This window comes from Gigantopelta aegis, chromosome 1, assembly GCF_016097555.1.
Source record: "Gigantopelta aegis isolate Gae_Host chromosome 1, Gae_host_genome, whole genome shotgun sequence".
NCBI lineage: Eukaryota > Metazoa > Mollusca > Gastropoda > Neomphalida > Peltospiridae > Gigantopelta > Gigantopelta aegis.
Window position 1 is genome coordinate 41,278,642 of NC_054699.1, and position 17,525 is coordinate 41,296,166.

General features: G+C 35.1%; 2 protein-coding genes and 1 long non-coding RNA gene across 3 annotated transcripts; all 3 read right to left on the reverse strand.

Annotated features, from left to right (window-relative positions):
* Nucleotides 1–1,379: 1,379 nt before the first annotated feature.
* Nucleotides 1,380–14,023, reverse strand: LOC121375080 (DCN1-like protein 1). Its single transcript, XM_041502314.1, has 7 exons — nt 13,923–14,023; nt 13,621–13,834; nt 11,653–11,821; nt 10,238–10,368; nt 7,424–7,506; nt 5,848–5,944; nt 1,380–4,950 (listed from the first exon to the last, which is right to left on the reverse strand). The coding sequence occupies exons 1-7, from the start codon at nt 13,923–13,925 to the stop codon at nt 4,871–4,873; spliced, it is 777 nt and encodes a 258-aa protein (XP_041358248.1). The 5' UTR covers nt 13,926–14,023; the 3' UTR covers nt 1,380–4,870.
* Nucleotides 14,024–15,233: 1,210 nt separating this feature from the next.
* LOC121380987 lies at nt 15,234–16,577 on the reverse strand. Its single transcript, XM_041510088.1, has 3 exons — nt 16,436–16,577; nt 15,629–15,973; nt 15,234–15,517 (listed from the first exon to the last, which is right to left on the reverse strand). Exons 1-3 carry the CDS (start codon nt 16,575–16,577, stop codon nt 15,234–15,236), a joined length of 771 nt encoding a protein of 256 aa, XP_041366022.1.
* A 148-nt stretch (nt 16,578–16,725) lies between these two features.
* Nucleotides 16,726–17,303, reverse strand: LOC121368463. Its single transcript, XR_005957522.1, has 3 exons — nt 17,208–17,303; nt 16,957–17,049; nt 16,726–16,849 (listed from the first exon to the last, which is right to left on the reverse strand). It is a non-coding gene; the product is annotated as an uncharacterized LOC121368463 (long non-coding RNA).
* Nucleotides 17,304–17,525: the final 222 nt, after the last annotated feature.

Genomic DNA, 17,525 nt, shown 5'->3' on the forward strand with positions numbered 1-17,525 from the left:
TTATCTCCCTTGATGAGTTATATGTTACCTGTATGAAAGACACTGGCGAGGTCAGAGGTCAAAGCCGGGATAGGCGTGCCTGAACCTTTTGGATATGGACAGTTAAAAGAGTTCCCTTCCCTTGTATGAAAGATCACAACAGAGAGACTACCAATCCAGGATTTGAATATTTAATTTGCTTTAAGCAATGAATAATAAAAATAGAACTATTAACACGGGGTTCACAACTAATGCTATTTTTAGAATATATCCTAGATGTGCAGAATAATGTCAGAGTTCACCTCGCAATCCCTAGCTGATTCACAATCACATCAAATCACATTGTTGTCGTTCACAAGGAAGTCGGAAGATTCACAGAATTTGACAAGAGTTTGGGTTGTGACGGACTTTCACCTGACAGTCAGTCGACAGTACCATTGGATTTTGAAATGCAAACTTTCACCTGATTGTTAACTGACAGATCAACCTGATTTTGAAACTTTCACCTGACTGTTAACTGACAGAGCAACCTGATTTTGAAACTCAAGCTTTCACCAGATAGTTGATAAAAACTCAAAACTTTCACCTACAGTCAATTGGCAGTCCATATGGGCCCCAATTGTTCAAAACATTGTTAAATTAACCTTGGGTCAGTCTATTTTTCTTTAAATTATTTTTGCACAAATACGAAATAAAGTTTAGATTAGATTATGTATGAATACCGTTGGTTGTTGTAAATCAAGTTTCAACACTGTGTCTTCAATTATTATTTGTAATGACTCAGTTCTTGGTTTTAAAAAACTCTCTCAAGGCACAGACCCTAGTTTCAACCCGTGAAAATTAACACTAAGTTTAGTTAAAGGGACAGACCCTAGTTTCAACCCGTGAAAATTAACACTAAGTTTAGTTAAAGGGACAGACCCTAGTTTCAACCCGTGAAAATTAACACTAAGTTTAGTTAAAGGGACAGACCCTAGTTTCAACCCGTGAAAATTAACACTAACTTTAGTTAATCTACAAACCTGTAACAAATTTGGATAAAGTTACAATTGAGAGAAACATGAGTCTGTAAAATACCCTCTAAAACTTGACTAAAACTCGACTCCATAACTGTTACTTATCAGACGCACGTGCATTTTTTAAAATATGAGAAATGCATTTTGTGATATTGAAAACACCAGGATGACCAAAAACACTTCGAATGTACGGAAATTGATAATCTAAACAATAAAATCCAAGTAAAGTATGATTTCAGTTATCAAAAATGACTATAATAGTTAAATATATATGTTTAAAAACTAGGAAATGTCCCTTTAACCAATGTTTGATTAAGTGGCTCCAGATTTTGAAGCTCAAGTTTTCAAATCCATGATGAACGTAAAAGTCTGATTAGGCATAGATATATATATATTTTTTAATATTTCTGTTTTGTCAAGCTTTCCAGTAAAACAAGCTGCTGCTCTTGCTGTGTTCATTCACTTGGCTGTTGGTGTACGTTAAAGCTCAATAAGCAAGAATGGAAATTACAATGGATTAAAAAAAAAAAATCCAGAAAACATTTCTGTCTAGATACATAAAGGGTGACTGTAAGCTTTATATCAAAGAATAAGGATAGGAACAGATTTAGGGTGCTCCTAAATACCAAACATTCTATTTAAAAAAAAAGGAAAAAAGAAGATTTCTATCTCTGAATATGTTAGTGTGTTGCGCAACACTCAGCTCTTAAACTGCTGTACCAACTACATGATTGTACAATTGTCACACTTTTAATGAAGCTAAATTTCTCATCCTTGATATATTATTATATGATTTAATTTCATTTAAAAAAAACTCCATATTTGTTTTATTAATCAATTTCTGCATAATGTAACTTTAATTTCCAAATATTTGTTTTTTTTAAACAAACAATTTCTGTATGATTTAAGTTCAATTTCCAAGCATTTGTTTGTTTTAACAATCAATTTCTGTATGGTTTAAGTTCAATTTCCAAGCATTTGTTCGTTTTAACAATCAATTTCTGTATGATTTAAGTTCAATTTACAAACACTTGTTCATTTTAACAATCAATTTCTGTATGATTTCAGAATGGTGATTGGACTGTGATGAAGTTCAAGATCTGAGCCATTGTTACCATCTTTGCTGCAGGTCAAAAATTGTATCAGGGCTGCAAGTTAATGGTGGTAAGATGTTGCAATGCCCTAGTCATATGTTCCAGTACCCTAGTCATATGTTCCAGTGCCCTAGTCATATGTTCCAGTGCCCTAGCCATATGTTCCAGTGCCCTAGTCATATGTTCCAGTGCCCTGAAAATACAACAGCTCATAACCAAACAAGCTGAGTCTTATTTTGCATGTTACTAACTGGTCATCATACTCGAATGTGACTCAGGAAAGTTGTATTACGAAAACATACAGCCCTTCACTGAGTATTTTGAATGGGTGCTGTTGTCTTGTAGTAAGAGATGATTGTTTCGTTGCCGTAATGTAAAATCTCCACCATTTAGACCCAATCCAAGGCCTGCAGTATTACTGTTACAATCCGAAAGGTATATCACCTTCAAAACAACGTTTGTTTTTCCCCGAGAAAACTAACAGTAATTTGTGTTAATCTACTCATCTACTTGCCAGTAACAAACCAAGGCTTGCAGTATTACTGTTACAATCCGAAAGGTATATCACCTTCAAAACAACGTTTGTTTTTCCCCGTGAAAACTAACAGTAATTTGTGTTAATCTACTCGCCAGTAACAAACCAAGGCTTGCAGTATTACTGTTACAATCCGAAAGGTATATCACCTTCAAAACAACGTTTGTTTTTCCCCGAGAAAACTAACAGTAATTTGTGTTAATCTACTCATCTACTTGCCAGTAACAAACCAAAACATTCTTAAAAACTAAGTGTATTAGAAATTATAACAACTTCACATGTTCCATTAGCATATTCAATACCATATCTCGACACAAAACTGATTTCAAAAGAAGTTATGATAGACTCACTGTCAGTTTGTTTACAGAGGACAGCTGTTTTTAACCAAGATACATGTATATGGTTCCCCCTCTGCCTGTAGGAGGACTGCCACCTTCTGTAAACAATGAGACATCTAAATGCACACACAGATGTGCATAGTGTAGTATTTCAAGCAAAGAACAGAAAGTATTTTACCGAAATATTTCTCAAATTATTTCAAAGTTTATGAGTCTGTATCCAAACAGATACAGATTTCTTTTTACAGATTTGAAATTTTCTCAACAATTAATTACTTACAACAGACATAAATGAAGGGGAAAATATATTTGAGTCAGTCTGTAACATAGTATGATAATATGCAGAAAGCATTGTTCATAGAAAAGACATTTAAACTGATTTTGCAAGCATGATTCAATAATCAGTCAAAATCAGTCGAAAATGTTCTTAATTTTCTATAATCGTAACTATTAAAACTTTCTTCATAGATCATGCAGTAACAATGCTGATTGGGGGGGGGGAGGGGGGATGTGCACAATCGTTTTATATTTAATAAAAAGAAAAAAACAAAACAAATCAGTCATAATTAAATTACAAATGACAGATTAACAATTTGAAATTTAATTATAAGTATGCTTTTTTAACCAATGCCTACATAGATTTAACCTGAATTTGACACACAAAGACTACATAGTGTCACGAGTGGTGCCAAATTCAGTGCAATCATTGGTAGACATGTGGCAATGTTTGTTGTCTACTAATGCGGCCACAACCATCTATATTTAATGGTTAGTTATACACCTCACTGAATGAACACCAGCAAATTAAGTTAAAAAAATATACTTTACATACACGTGTGTTTTAAAAACAAACCACAATCTTCCCTTGCTAAGTAAAGGAACAAAATTTCAAGGCTAGAAGAGCGAGTATCAAAAACCAACAGGTCTGATTATATCATCCACTATGACTGTCTCGATGCTGTTAAACAAAGCGGAGTTCTCATTACGCGATTTGTTGAACCGACTTGTCGCATGCGATTTGTCGTAGGGACTCAAATCATGTGTGTGTGAAGACGTCACGTCATAAGAACAAAGTTCGTCAGTTTAAAAATATTTTGCAGAAAATGTAAGTGCACATTTCATTTCGACTTATTTCCGTGCATGCTGTCCTGGGCATACAGCTCAGCTATCTGGGCTGTCTGTCTAGGACAGTGGGTTACTTTTTAATTGTTAGTGGTTAGTGAGAGAAGAGGGTGTAGTGGCCTTACACCTACCCACTGAGTCGTTAAAACTTGCTCTGGGTGCGATCCGGTACCGGGCTGCAAACCCGGTACCTCCCAGCGTTATGTCCTATGGCTTAGCCACACCACTGAGGCTGGTGTAAGTGCACACAAATTTTCACTGAAATAGACAAAACATGAATGTAGACAATTTACTGATCGTATTATGTAACAAAACAATTATTGACCACATCTGGACAATAGTGGGTTTTATGGACTCATGAAATCCAGACATTTTGACACGTTTATAAGCAAACCAAAAAAAACACGGAGGTGGCAAAACTGAACGGTTGAACTGTAATGTGCTTTGATTGGCCGAGAGCTTACGATTTGTCGTGAGAAATAGGACGTATTCTAATCAGACACGACACGACTTGTCGTATAAGATGAAAGTCATTCCAATTTAGGTGTTCTCACAGTATGATTCGATCGCATGCGACAAGTCGGTGTGACTAAGCACATAATGAGGACGCCCCTATAGACAGGATGTGGATCAATCTCAACTCAACGTTCAACCTGAGAGACATCTGTACATGTGTTATATAAAAAAACAACTAGCTTCGTCTTTGTGTTTCTGTTTTCTTCTTCAGTGTTTCATAATGTTCATAGTTTCATCAATAACAATAACAAGATATAACATCACTCTGTGTTATACTGTCGTACTCCGCGGTCCATGAACAAGAGGTTTGGCGTATTCAACAAAATCATCAATCAGGACAGGCCAAGCTCCTGAAAACAAAAGTGAAAGTGAAATTAGGGCAAGCATTTCTGAGAGCTGGGATAGCTCTGGGTTAAAAAGAACAAAATTGCCAAATTATCTAATAAACTTCAAAAATAGCAGAAACCCAGATATTTTCTAACAAAATATCATTTATTTCATGAAATTATTTTGCTAAGAGTACTGCTGAAGCAATACAGGTCTCCTACAAAGCCCAATACAGGTCTCCAACGAAGCCCAATACAGGTCTCCTACGAAGCCCAATACAGGTCTCCAACGAAGCCCAATACAGGTCTCCTACGAAGCCCAATACAGGTCTCCTACGAGGGCCATAACTCTGTGATCAAGAAATCTGAGAGTAAAGAACAGAAAGAAAGAACTGTTTTATTTAACGACACACTCAACACATTTTATTTACAGTTATATGGCTTCAGACATATGGTAAAGGACCACACAGATTTTAAGAGGAAACCCGCTGGTGCCACTACATAGGCTACTCTTTCCGATTAGCAGCAAGGGATCTTTTATTTGCGCTTCCCACAGGCAGGATAGCACAAACCATGGCCCAGTAAGGGACTAACAGCATAATCAGTAGTTATGGCCACGCTTTGAACAAATTGTATGTACAATACCCTCTCTCATAAGCACAATGATTTATTAATAATGGGCTATTTGATGTTACACTTAACACAGTCTTTGGAGAAAACTCACTACATGCACTTTTCCAGACAGGACAGCACATACCACAGCCTTTGAAGAACAGATTGGGACAGGGGCAAAAAAAAACCAATAAGAAAAGTGGTCCACACAAATCAAGCACCTCAGGCGTGTGCTCTACCGACTGAGCTAGATCCTGTCCCATGACAAGACAAGGACAGGGGGAAAAAAGGAAAGGGAGACAACCTCACCTTCTTCATCATAATTTGTCATATCATCGTCAATCACATTACAAAAGTCTAAAAGCAAATTCCACGTATCTTTTGGTATAGAGCGTTTATGATGCTCCTGAAAAAAAGCAGAAAAAAAGCACACATTATAAGCAATGTTGTGTTAAAACTAGCAGTGTTATATATTGAGTTTAATACATGGAGAGAAACTGTTTCACCCTTTGAGAAATACTTAATACTTAATCTGAACTATCTGCTGTAGTGCATCCTGCCCATCTCTGTAAGTTTGTTTCGTTTAACGACACCACTAGAGCACATTGATTTATTAATCATCGGCTATGGGAAAACGTTCAAGTCTGTTTTCATTAACGACACCACTAGAGCACATTGATTTACTAATCATCGGCTATGGGAAAACGTTCGTCTGTTTTCATTAATGACACCACTAGAGCACATTGATTTATTAATCATCGGCCATTGGTTGTCAAACATGTGGTAATTGTGACATCGTCTTAGAGAGGAAACCCACTACATTTTTCCATTAGTAGCAAGGTTTTTTTTTCCATATGCACCATTCCACAGAAAGGATAGCACATACCACAGCCTTTGATATACCTGCCGTGTTGCACAAGCTGGAAATAGAAATATTGGTTAAAATGGCAACAAATATTTACATATCTAATAACTGTAGGATCCTTTCGGAAATGACCTGAACAACTCGGTCAGAAAATCCTCAACAATAGTTGGCTGGCGTTAAGTGTGATGCATGTGCTAAACATGTAATCTCTGATTACCGATATACTTTCCGACAATCTTTAGCCAGAATGTATTACTATCAATAGTATCAGGTTTATAAGGTTTAAATTACATGTTTATTTGATGACGCAGGTATTTGGTCTCGTGGGCTAAACCTTTAAACATTTATTTACAACATACAAGTCCTATCAGTAGTGGGTTTGAATCCCTGACCTGAACGCTTAAAAAGTTCAAATTGAATTGTTTTACTGGTGTGGATTCTTGAAGAACAATCTACACTAATTAGAACAATAGGTATGGATTAAACTTGGTTCTGCAACACTACACTCGCTTGTAAAACACTACACTCATTTTTATAACACTAAACTCATTTTAACGACACTACATTCACTTGTAAAACACCACTCATTTTTACAAACTACTCTCATTTTAACATCACTACACTCACTTGTAAAACACTAAACTCATTTTCATAACACTACACTCATTTTAACAACACTACTCACTTGTAAAACACTACACTAATTTTTACAACACTACACTCGCTTGTAAAAAATTACACTCATTTGTATAACACTACACTCATTGTAACAACACTACACTCACTTGTAAAACACTAATTTGTATAACATTCATTTAGTTATTTCACACTATACTCGGTTATATTCAACACTACTTAATTTATAACACTACATTTAGTTATTTCACACTATACTCGGTTATATTCAACACTACTTATTTGTATAACATTACATTTAGTAATACAATGCTTAGAATTCGAATACTCACTTATACAAGACTTAGTTGTATAGCATTGCACTTAGTGGCACATTACACTTACTTGTAAAAATGAAATCCACAGATCAAGAAACTTGAATCGGCCCGCCAACACAATGTTCCAGTACGCTAGAGCCATATCTAGGTCTAAAAACAAACCAGGTTTTATTGGTGAATTATCATGTGTATTTAAAACACAATGTTCCAGTACGCTAGGCCATATCTAGGTCTAAAAACAAACCAGGTTTTATTGGTGAATTACACAGTGTATTTAAAACACAGTGTTCCAGTACGCCAGAGCCATGTCTATGTGTCTAAAAAAAAACCCAGGTTTTATTGGTGAATTATTCTGTGTATTTAAAACACAATGTTCCAGTACGCTAGGCCATATCTAGGTCTAAAAACAAACCAGGTTTTATTGGTGAATTACACAGTGTATTTAAAACACAGTGTTCCAGTACGCCAGAGCCATGTCTATGTGTCTAAAAAAAACCCAGGTTTTATTGGTGAATTATTCTGTGTATTTAAAACACAATGTTCCAGTATGCTAAAACCATATCTAAGTCTAAAAACAAACCAGGTTTTATTGGTCAATTACACCTTGTATTTAAAACACAATGTTCCAGTATGCTAGAGCCTTATCTAAGTCTAAAAACAAACCAGGTTTTATTGGTCAATTACACCTTGTATTTAAAACACAATGTTCCAGTACGCTAGAGCCTTATCTAAGTCTAAAAACAAACCTGGTTTTATTCGTGAATTATCGTGTGTATTTAAAACACAATGTTCCAGTACGCTAGAGCCATATCTAGGTCTAAAAACAAATCAGGTTTTATTCGTGAATTACACCGTGTATTTAAAACACAATGTTCCAGTACGCTAGAGCCATATCTAGGTCTAAAAACAAACCAGGTTTTATTGGTGAATTATTCCGTGTATTTAAAACACAATGTTCCAGTACGCTAGAGCCATATCTAAGTCTAAAAACAAACCAGGTTTTATTGGTGAATTATCGTGTGTATTTTAAACACAATGTTCCAGTACGCTAGAGTCATATCTAGGTCTAAAAACAAACCAGGTTTTATTCGTGAATTACACTGTGTATTTAAAACACAATGTTCCAGTACGCTAGAGCCATATCTAAGTCTAAAAACAAACCAGGTTTTACTGGTGAATTATACCGTGTATTTAAAACACAATGTTCCAGTACGCTAGAGCCATATCGAAGTCTAAAAACAAACCAGGTTTTATTTGTGAATTATCGTGTGTATTTAAAACGATGTAATCAAAATGTCCTATCTAAATTGCTTGCTTATTTCTGGACCATTCCAATAAAGAATTGTTTATAAAAATGCACACCCCCCCCCCCCCCCCACAGTGGTTTATATTTCATCAGGGTTCCATGTCTGATGGGATTGTGAAAATTAGCGCTGTAACTAGATTGTAAAATGTAATAAAAATATGACTTTTCGCCGAATATCGCTTTTATGGTTCCTGTAAATGTTTACATTTTATGGCTATGTATATAATAAACAAAAATAGCGAGATGTGATGACCATGTGGTTACTTGAAGTACTGTTAATCCTTGAATAGTTAAAACTTTTTTTGTTTAACAACACCACTAGAGCACATTGATTAATTAATCATCAGCTATTGGAAGTCAAACATACGGTAATTCTGACACACGGTCACCAGAGAAAACCCACTACAGTTTTCCTAAATGCAGCAAAGGATGTTTTATATGCACTTTCCCACAGACAAGAAAGCACATACCACGGCCTTTGATCAGTTGTGGTGCACTGGCTGGAACTAGAAAAAAACCAACTAGTTGAATGGATCCATCGAGGTGGTTCGATTCTGCGACGCAAGCACCTCAAGCGAACACTCAACCAACTGAGCTATATCCTGCCCCTCCTTGAATAGAGACCTGCCTGTTTGTGCCATTCTAGTTTTGTCAGGTTAATGATCAAGTTCCGTTGCATGATGTCAAAATCTTTGGGGGGTGTTAATTCATATAATAATCTTATTCTTCAATACCAAAGAAGAATGTGAAAGACATAATCAACTTAAAAAAATATTGGTATCTAAAAAACATTTGCATGAAAATAGAAGTCTGTCTTGAATACAGCCCGGGTCTCAGAGCATCAGGGTTAGGCCAGTATTTTTTTTATTATTCGGTTTACGAACCCGCCGACGTAAATTTTTCTCGAATAATAAAAATAAAAAAGTCGTATTTTTCACTTTTATTTTTTTGTCCGACTTCCACAAATAGCTCTAAAGAAAAAAAAGTTACTATTCTAGTCTATTGTGGCGCATTTCGTAAGGTAAAAGTGAGAAGAAAAAAAAATTCACCCTACTGATAAACCCCAAACAGGTTTTTCGGGGGGGGGGGGGGGGTTCCTTCCTCCTACCTTTATGCACAAAAGTTCTTGTTTGTAAACCTAGAAATTAAAAAATACTGGCCTTATAAAAAAAAATAAAAAATGTATCCAAGGACTTACAGTAATTACTTTTCAAGACAAATTAAATATACAGGGAACATTTTGTATTCAAAATCTTTATTAGCGATATTTCTCGTCAGTTGAAAATTTAGCAGCAACTACTGTTTAATGTTGAAAACTTGTGTAGTGATCTTCCCTAATATATATATGTGTGTGTGTGTGTGTGTGTGTGTGTATACATACATACATACACACACACACACACACATATATATATTATAATATTCATGTATTGGTTTGTTGTGCCATGAAGTAGGTCAAAATTTATTTTCATTAAATTACCCAGTATATATTCAGAATGGGAATTATTAACAAAACAAAAAACTACTTGCATTTATTTCTATTTATAAAATCTGTCTTTAAATGAGACGTCTTACCTAAGCCCTTTTGACCTGGGTTTTTGGCATAATTGAAAGTAAACTGGTAAAAGTCTTTAAATTTGTGTGCATCCTTAATCTCTGCCTCCATGGCTGTGCATCGATTCCTGAGTTTGTCAATAGTATCACATCTGAAAAGACAAATTAAACACAATACAGAACTTCACATAAGTTGTTTTTGCTTCCTATATATATATACAAAAATATATACCACAAGACTGCGTAGCGGTCGAGTGGTATGTTCTTTCGCAAAATAAACAAGTGCAATAAATAGGAAGCGAAAACAATGTCTGTGAAGTTCTGTATTTATTACATACATGTACCATTTTCATGTTTTACAAAAATGTTTTTTAATTTAACGTCATAACACTTTGTTAAATCTATGATCAAAACTCTTTTCATGGATTTACTTAATGTTAAGAATCGTACCCTGCGTGAGCCTTGTGTAATGTTTCAAATACGATGTGACGTAATTTGTAAATCATATAACGTCAGTAAATCAAAGGTGCTAACTGCTTTAAAAAGAAAAAGGGAATTCCCCATTTAAAAGTTCTGATACAAAATAAATTTATCACACGGTTTCAAAAGGTCTTTATCTCAATATAGTAAGATGGAACAGGTATGTAATAAATGTAGGTATAGATATGAAAGAACACATTAATTTTATTTTTATTCATGCTTCATAACTGTAGATAAAGTCTATTTCATGAGGGGTTTTTTAATTCGATTTTTATGTCAACTTGAGATGTCTAAAAATATGGTTTTCAAACATCACATGTTGACATAAAAATTGTTTTTAAAAAAAAACCATGACATGGTTTTTCCTAGTTTTTGGCAATATATTTAGGGGTTTTTTTTAATGACTTTTGCTTATCCTATCCAAAACAAGTAACGCCATGATATGTCTTCCAGTTGAACCTTTGTTGAAAATTTACTTGACCACAGTATTTTTAAAAGAAATACGAATAAAAGGTATCTTTATTTAATTAATAATTACTTAATACTGCTGTGCAAACATACCTGACAAAATGATCCACCCTAAAACCCAACAAATACAAAACAAATCGAACAGCAAGTTTAAAAACTTACACCCAATGACAAGATATCGTGTCATCATTATTTTGCTTCGTATTCAATCAGTTTAAAAAGAAATCTGCAAAAGTGTTGGGTATTGTGTTAAAGTGCGAGCAGAAAACAATTTTTTTTTTTTAAACCTCAAAAATTTCAGAAACCCAGTTGCTTTCTAACAAAATATTAATTATTAAAAGCAACTATTTCGCCAAATTAAAATAAAATTTGATAATGGGTATTAAAATTTACAAAGCAATTTTGGCGAATGTCCTGATTCAATACAAGTAGCTATAATTCAATGATCCAATATTATACAATTTGACGCAGTTTGAGACGTGATATACCCTAGCTCTATCATCCCTGACACGAACTCTTCTTTAGTGAATTCGCACTGCGTCGCGGCCTTGAACTTCCAGGCCAGGATCAAGACAGTCCTCGACTCGGGGTTGAGAGACAGGTCCTCGAGGAATTTCATCACCCCGTCCACTGTCATCTTGTTTTCCTCGTGCGGGTCTGAAACACAAAACATCACATCACAGTCACTTTCAACATGCACAAACCATCACATCACGGTCACCTTCAACACACACACAAACCATCACATCAGTCACCTTCAACACACACAAACCATCACATCACAGTCACCTTCAACACACCACAAACCATCACATCACGGTCACCTTCAACACACACAAACCATCACATCACGGTCACCTTCAACACGCACAAACCATCACATCACGGTCACCTTCAACACGCACAAACCATCGCCTCACGGTCACCTTCAACACACACAAACCATCACCTCACGGTCACCTTCAACACACACAAACCATCACATCACAGTCACACAAACCATCGCCCCCCGGTCACCTTCAACACACACAAACCATCACATCACAGTCACCTTCAACATACACAAACCATCACATCACCTTCAACACACCACAAACCATCACATCACATTTACCTTCAACAGACACAAACCATCACATCACCTTCAACACACCACAAACCATCACATCACAGTCACCTTCAACAGACACACAATCAATCATATCACAGTTACCTTCACCAACACATCACAGTCACTTTCAACACACAAACCATCACATCACAGTCACTTTCAACAGACACAAACCATCACATCACAGTCATTTTCAACACAAACAAACCATCACATCATGGTTACTTTCAAAACACACACAAATAATCATATCACAGTCACCTTCAACAAACACAAACCATCAGAGTCACTTTCAACAAACATAAACCACCACATCAGTTACTTTCAACACACACAAACCATCACATCACTGTCACTTTCAACACACACGCAAACAATCATATCAGTCACCTTCAACCATCACATCACAGTCACCTTCAACAGACACAAACCATCACATCACCGTTACTTTCAAAACACATGCACACAATCACATCACAGTCACCTTCAACAAACACAAACCATCACAGTCACTTTCAACAGACACAAACCATCACATCATGGTCACTTTCAATAGACACACACCATCACATCAGTCACTTTCAACACACACAAACCATCACATCACAGTCACTTTAAAAAAAATTGTTACAGTTAAACAAACACAAACCATCACGCCGCAGTCATTTACAGGAATCAATAGCCGATTGTGACAGCTAATTTGATAATAATATAAAAAAACTGATAATTTTACCAATAACAAAAATGACGAAATATTGGAATATGAATCGTATTAAGTTTCCAAAACCAAATCTGTTCAGAAAAACACAGTGTGAATACTGGACATAAATACTGGACATCTAGCCACAATGCCCAAAATAAACGTGACTCTTTTTTTGGTCTAATTTGAATCACAAATAACTGATCTAAACTATCATAAAAATGTGAAAACCCCCCGAAAATAATACAAACCGATTCAAATATAAAATTTATTTTATGTATTTATAAAAAAAATTAAGTGAAAATATGTGAGTAAAAGTTATAAATTTGTACCCCCTCAATGTAATTTTTGTCAAAAATTAATCCAGTAGTCAAAGTTCATTGTTCAATATTAAATAAACTGTTGGATTTGACTTCTCACTACTGTTGATAAATTGGCGACTTTAGACAACTTTTGGCAAAAAAATTAGCTCCATTTCACCAGGTATATTAGGCTGGCAGAGCTCTTTCCAATTGCGCTTATGTAATGAGGAAGATAAAATCTGACACTTCAAGATAGTTTTAGAATAAATTTAAAATTATAATAGCATGGACATATTAATTGGAAATAATGAATAAATTAATCTTTTGCTGCCCAAATTCCCACCTTTATATCTATGCCAAAGAGATTCCAGTCTTCTTTTGTCAACAGCATGTCTTGGTTCATTGTTGTATCTTTCCGGATTCTGGAAGTAGTTGTCAATTGCGACATCAAGTTTCCAATCATGGATTCCCAAACATTGAATTGCCGTCTTTTCGCCCGTCTGTGTGAAGGCAATGAAGTGCCTGACTTTATCCTTTTGTGAAGTTTTTAGTCTGTGCTGAAAAAATACAAGACACAAAACCAAATGTACACCAAATATCAATAATAGTTTCGATTTGACAGTAAAAACAGCGTAGTCAACCTACCATGTTTTGGTTCTTCGGTAACTTCCGCTAAGACATGCGCTTTTAACTTTTGTTCTTGTTATATTTCCGCATAATGTCTCAAAAGCATCACAAAGGGAGCTAGTCAAAACGAACACAAAATGAAATAAAAATTAAGCTATGAATGTCAACAGTGAATTCAAAATAATTAAATTAAAAGTTAGGGATGCCAAGTTTATTTTTTATGCTAACTTAATATCAGTGCTTATATAGAATCCGGGTCGTTTCGCCCTTATTCCTATTCGCCCCCGAGTCGTTTCGCCCTTATTCCCGTTCGCCCCGAGTCGTTTCGCCCTTAGAATGAGTCGTTTCGTCCTCCATATGAGTCGTTTCGCCCCTATGTATTGGGGTGGTCCGAAACAACTACAATAAAATTATTTTTCGTTAGATTTTACCCACATTTTGTCCAGAAATCTTGAAAAAAACAATGGCATGGAAAGAAAGATTCCACATACTAGATGATAACCATGTCACCTGTATCGACTTCGCTGATTTTGTGCCGGCTTCCATTTTGACTTTTTATGGTTATGGAATATTCTACAAGAGGGGTGAAAGGATGACTTAATCTAACAACCGTTGAATGTAATAACATAAATGCAAATGTGATGACGTCATATTATTTTATTATTATTAATATTATTTGATTGTTTAAAGATACCACGATCATTGATTTTATATTAACTATAATTGCATGTATTTTGCCCTAAACTGGCTGTAACGAGAACAGACATCGATATGTTACGGTCAGTTCAAGACTACCGTATACTGCAAACAGTCGTCTGTAAACAATGGGTTTTTGTTATGAATAGTTCAGTTTCACTTCTGAAAGTGCCACAGTGAACCATTTTTAATTACATGTATATAATGTGTAAAATATAAAACAAGAAACAAATGTGTTCTTAATTTTTTTTTATTGTTCATAAAAATGTTTGTACAGTATATATATATATATATATATATATATATATATATATATATATATATCTCTCTCTCTCTCTCTCTCTCTCTCTCTCTCTCTCTCTCTCTCTCTCTCTCTCTCTCTCTCTCTCACATTTAAATGAATTAATAAGGACAATATAAAAGTATTGTTGCATTAAAAACAAGATTTTAAATATAGAATTAAAAACATCTGTTTATTTGATATATACATACATTTTACATTTCTAAGCATTTGTGTTATATATTAAAATATTTGTTTCACCGCCACAATGTGTTACTAGTACTAGTACTACTGAAACTTATTTTCTTTTTTTAATCCAGTGCATCATGTATCTGAATAAATCCTTCACATATTTATTCACTGTCTTCTCTTCTGTTCTGTTCTCTATCTGGTGGTCCGTAAAGACCGGCACACTTCTTCAGGAATGTGGACGTCGACATTTCTTTATTCATATATTTCTCCCAGGCCTTCTGTAGTCCCAGTTCAACGCGGGAAAATCGGCTACTTCTGTCTCTCTCCAGGTCTTCTGCACTCACGTTCAGTTCCACAACTCTTGCCTCCTTTACGAGCAACATCACCAGTTGATACAAGCCTAGGCCAGCATGAACAGCTTTTTTGTTCAGTCTGTTGTGCCATCCTACAAATAAATGAAGTAAAAAATCATCACAACAATTAAAAACAAATTGTATAAATAACATGTAACTAAAAAAAAAATATTTTTCGTTTGAATGTCTATTAATATATTCACCTTCTACATCATTGTTTGTCCGGATGGTGTGTCTGAAAACACACCAGGATGGCACATCAAACACCGAGTTCCTCACCCACTGCCTCTCCATGTAGGTTGTCAATTCTGTCAGTTGTGCTGTGTTTGCCCGTCCTTTCAGCTCCTCAAAAGTCTCCACGATTTGGGCAGCTGGTAAAAAAGGCAGAGCCATCAGTTGTCGGATGTAGGTGTGCATAGCCTGCCTCTTTTTGTATGTTGTAACCAGCCCTAGGTCTTGAACCTTTCGCCAAATGGCCTGGGACCAATGAAACACGCATCCCTTGACTTCAACATCAGGGAACACATCTCGAATTGCCTGCCAGGCACCTGAAATTATAAAAAAAAAGTATGAATTAATCAGCTTACATACATACACACACACACACACACACACACACACACACACACATACATACATATATAATTACATAAATACATAGATATTCATACATACATGTACATATGTACATTATATAGATATATATTCATACATCATACATCAATACATACATACATTACATAGATATTCATACATCAATACATACATACATACATACATACATAGATATTCATACATTAATACATACATACATAAAATTGGACATTTACCTTTCTCAAAATCCAACACTACTACTTCCACAACATAACGCTGTAATGCATCTTTTAGATATAATATATCTTTGTTTGTACAAAAAGCTTCCACTTAAATATATACCTATGTATACCTATGGATGGGATTTTATTACATTAATTATCTTAACTTATTTGTCAAACAATTAATATACATACCACTGATGATATCAGGGCTCTGTAAGGCAACTTGATGTCTGCAGGGTGTGAATGCGTATTTATCCCTGGGGTAAACGTGTCTCCGCACTGGGAGACTGTGGCGTGGCATCTCAATTTCTTCGAACGCACGCTGCACGTCCATCTCGTCGATGTTTTATTTACTGCCTGCAAAACATACAATTGTTCATTTACTGATTGATTTAGAATATGACATAGTATACAATATATATCACATGTACATTGTAAAATAAATTTATTATTGAAAAAAATATATATACCTTAACACCATAGGAAAATCCATCGCTTGACACTAGCAGACGACCACCCCGCTTACTACCCTCATTCAAAACTTTGAAGGTAATCGGTTCTTCAGAGAGGACATCTTCGGGCAGATCTGGTGCGATGTTTATGGATCTGTAAGGAAAACACATTAGATATTGAATAAAATACTTAGCAGTTTATATATTATCGTTACATGGCAGTCACGTAATAAAACTATTGAAATAATATTTATAATTTACATTTCAACAGGTTCTGAATGATCTTCTGTATTCCTGTGCGGAACATCGAACGATGCTAGCAGCGCATCCTGATTCTCATTGTCTGCCGTAGACCTGAAAATACAGTTAATTACATTAGTACATTAAGTACATTAATAATAATGAACGATACCCAAGGAGCAAAAATATGGGAACTTAATAATCGAAAAATAAAAATAAATAGAAAAATAAAAATAAAAATTAGCAAATGAATTTGTAAATTAAATAATTACATTTCTTCAATATTAAAATTCCCAACTGAAATTTCGGTGACATGTTCGGCCGGCTCGGTGGCGTTCTGGCGTTGGCGTTCATTGTCTGCCGTAGACCTGAAAATACAGTTAATTACATTAGTACATTAATGAACGATACCCAAGGAGCAAAAATATGGGAACTTAATAATCGAAAAATAAAAATAAATAGCAAAATTAAAATTAGCAAATGAATTGTAAAAATGTATAATTACATTTCTTCCACATTGTCGGCAGGCTCTGTGGGGTTCAAAGAGTACTTTCGGTCACGGGAGAGGCGGTGCACACCTGACACACGAA

Coding starts and splice junctions, on each gene's coding strand:
- LOC121375080 (XM_041502314.1), bottom strand. Junction 10,369..11,652: donor TCAGGGATGATAGAGCTAGG/GTATATCACGTC, acceptor TTGTCTTTTCAG/ATGTGATACTATTGACAAAC. Junction 4,951..5,847: donor GACAAATTATGATGAAGAAG/GTGAGGTTGTCT, acceptor TTTTGTTTTCAG/GAGCTTGGCCTGTCCTGATT.
- LOC121380987 (XM_041510088.1), bottom strand. CDS start 16,577: ATGGACGTGCAGCGTGCGTTCGAAGAAATTGAGATGCCACGCCACAGT. Junction 15,974..16,435: donor GAGCCCTGATATCATCAGTG/GTATGTATATTA, acceptor TTATAATTTCAG/GTGCCTGGCAGGCAATTCGA. Junction 15,518..15,628: donor GACAAACAATGATGTAGAAG/GTGAATATATTA, acceptor ATTTATTTGTAG/GATGGCACAACAGACTGAAC.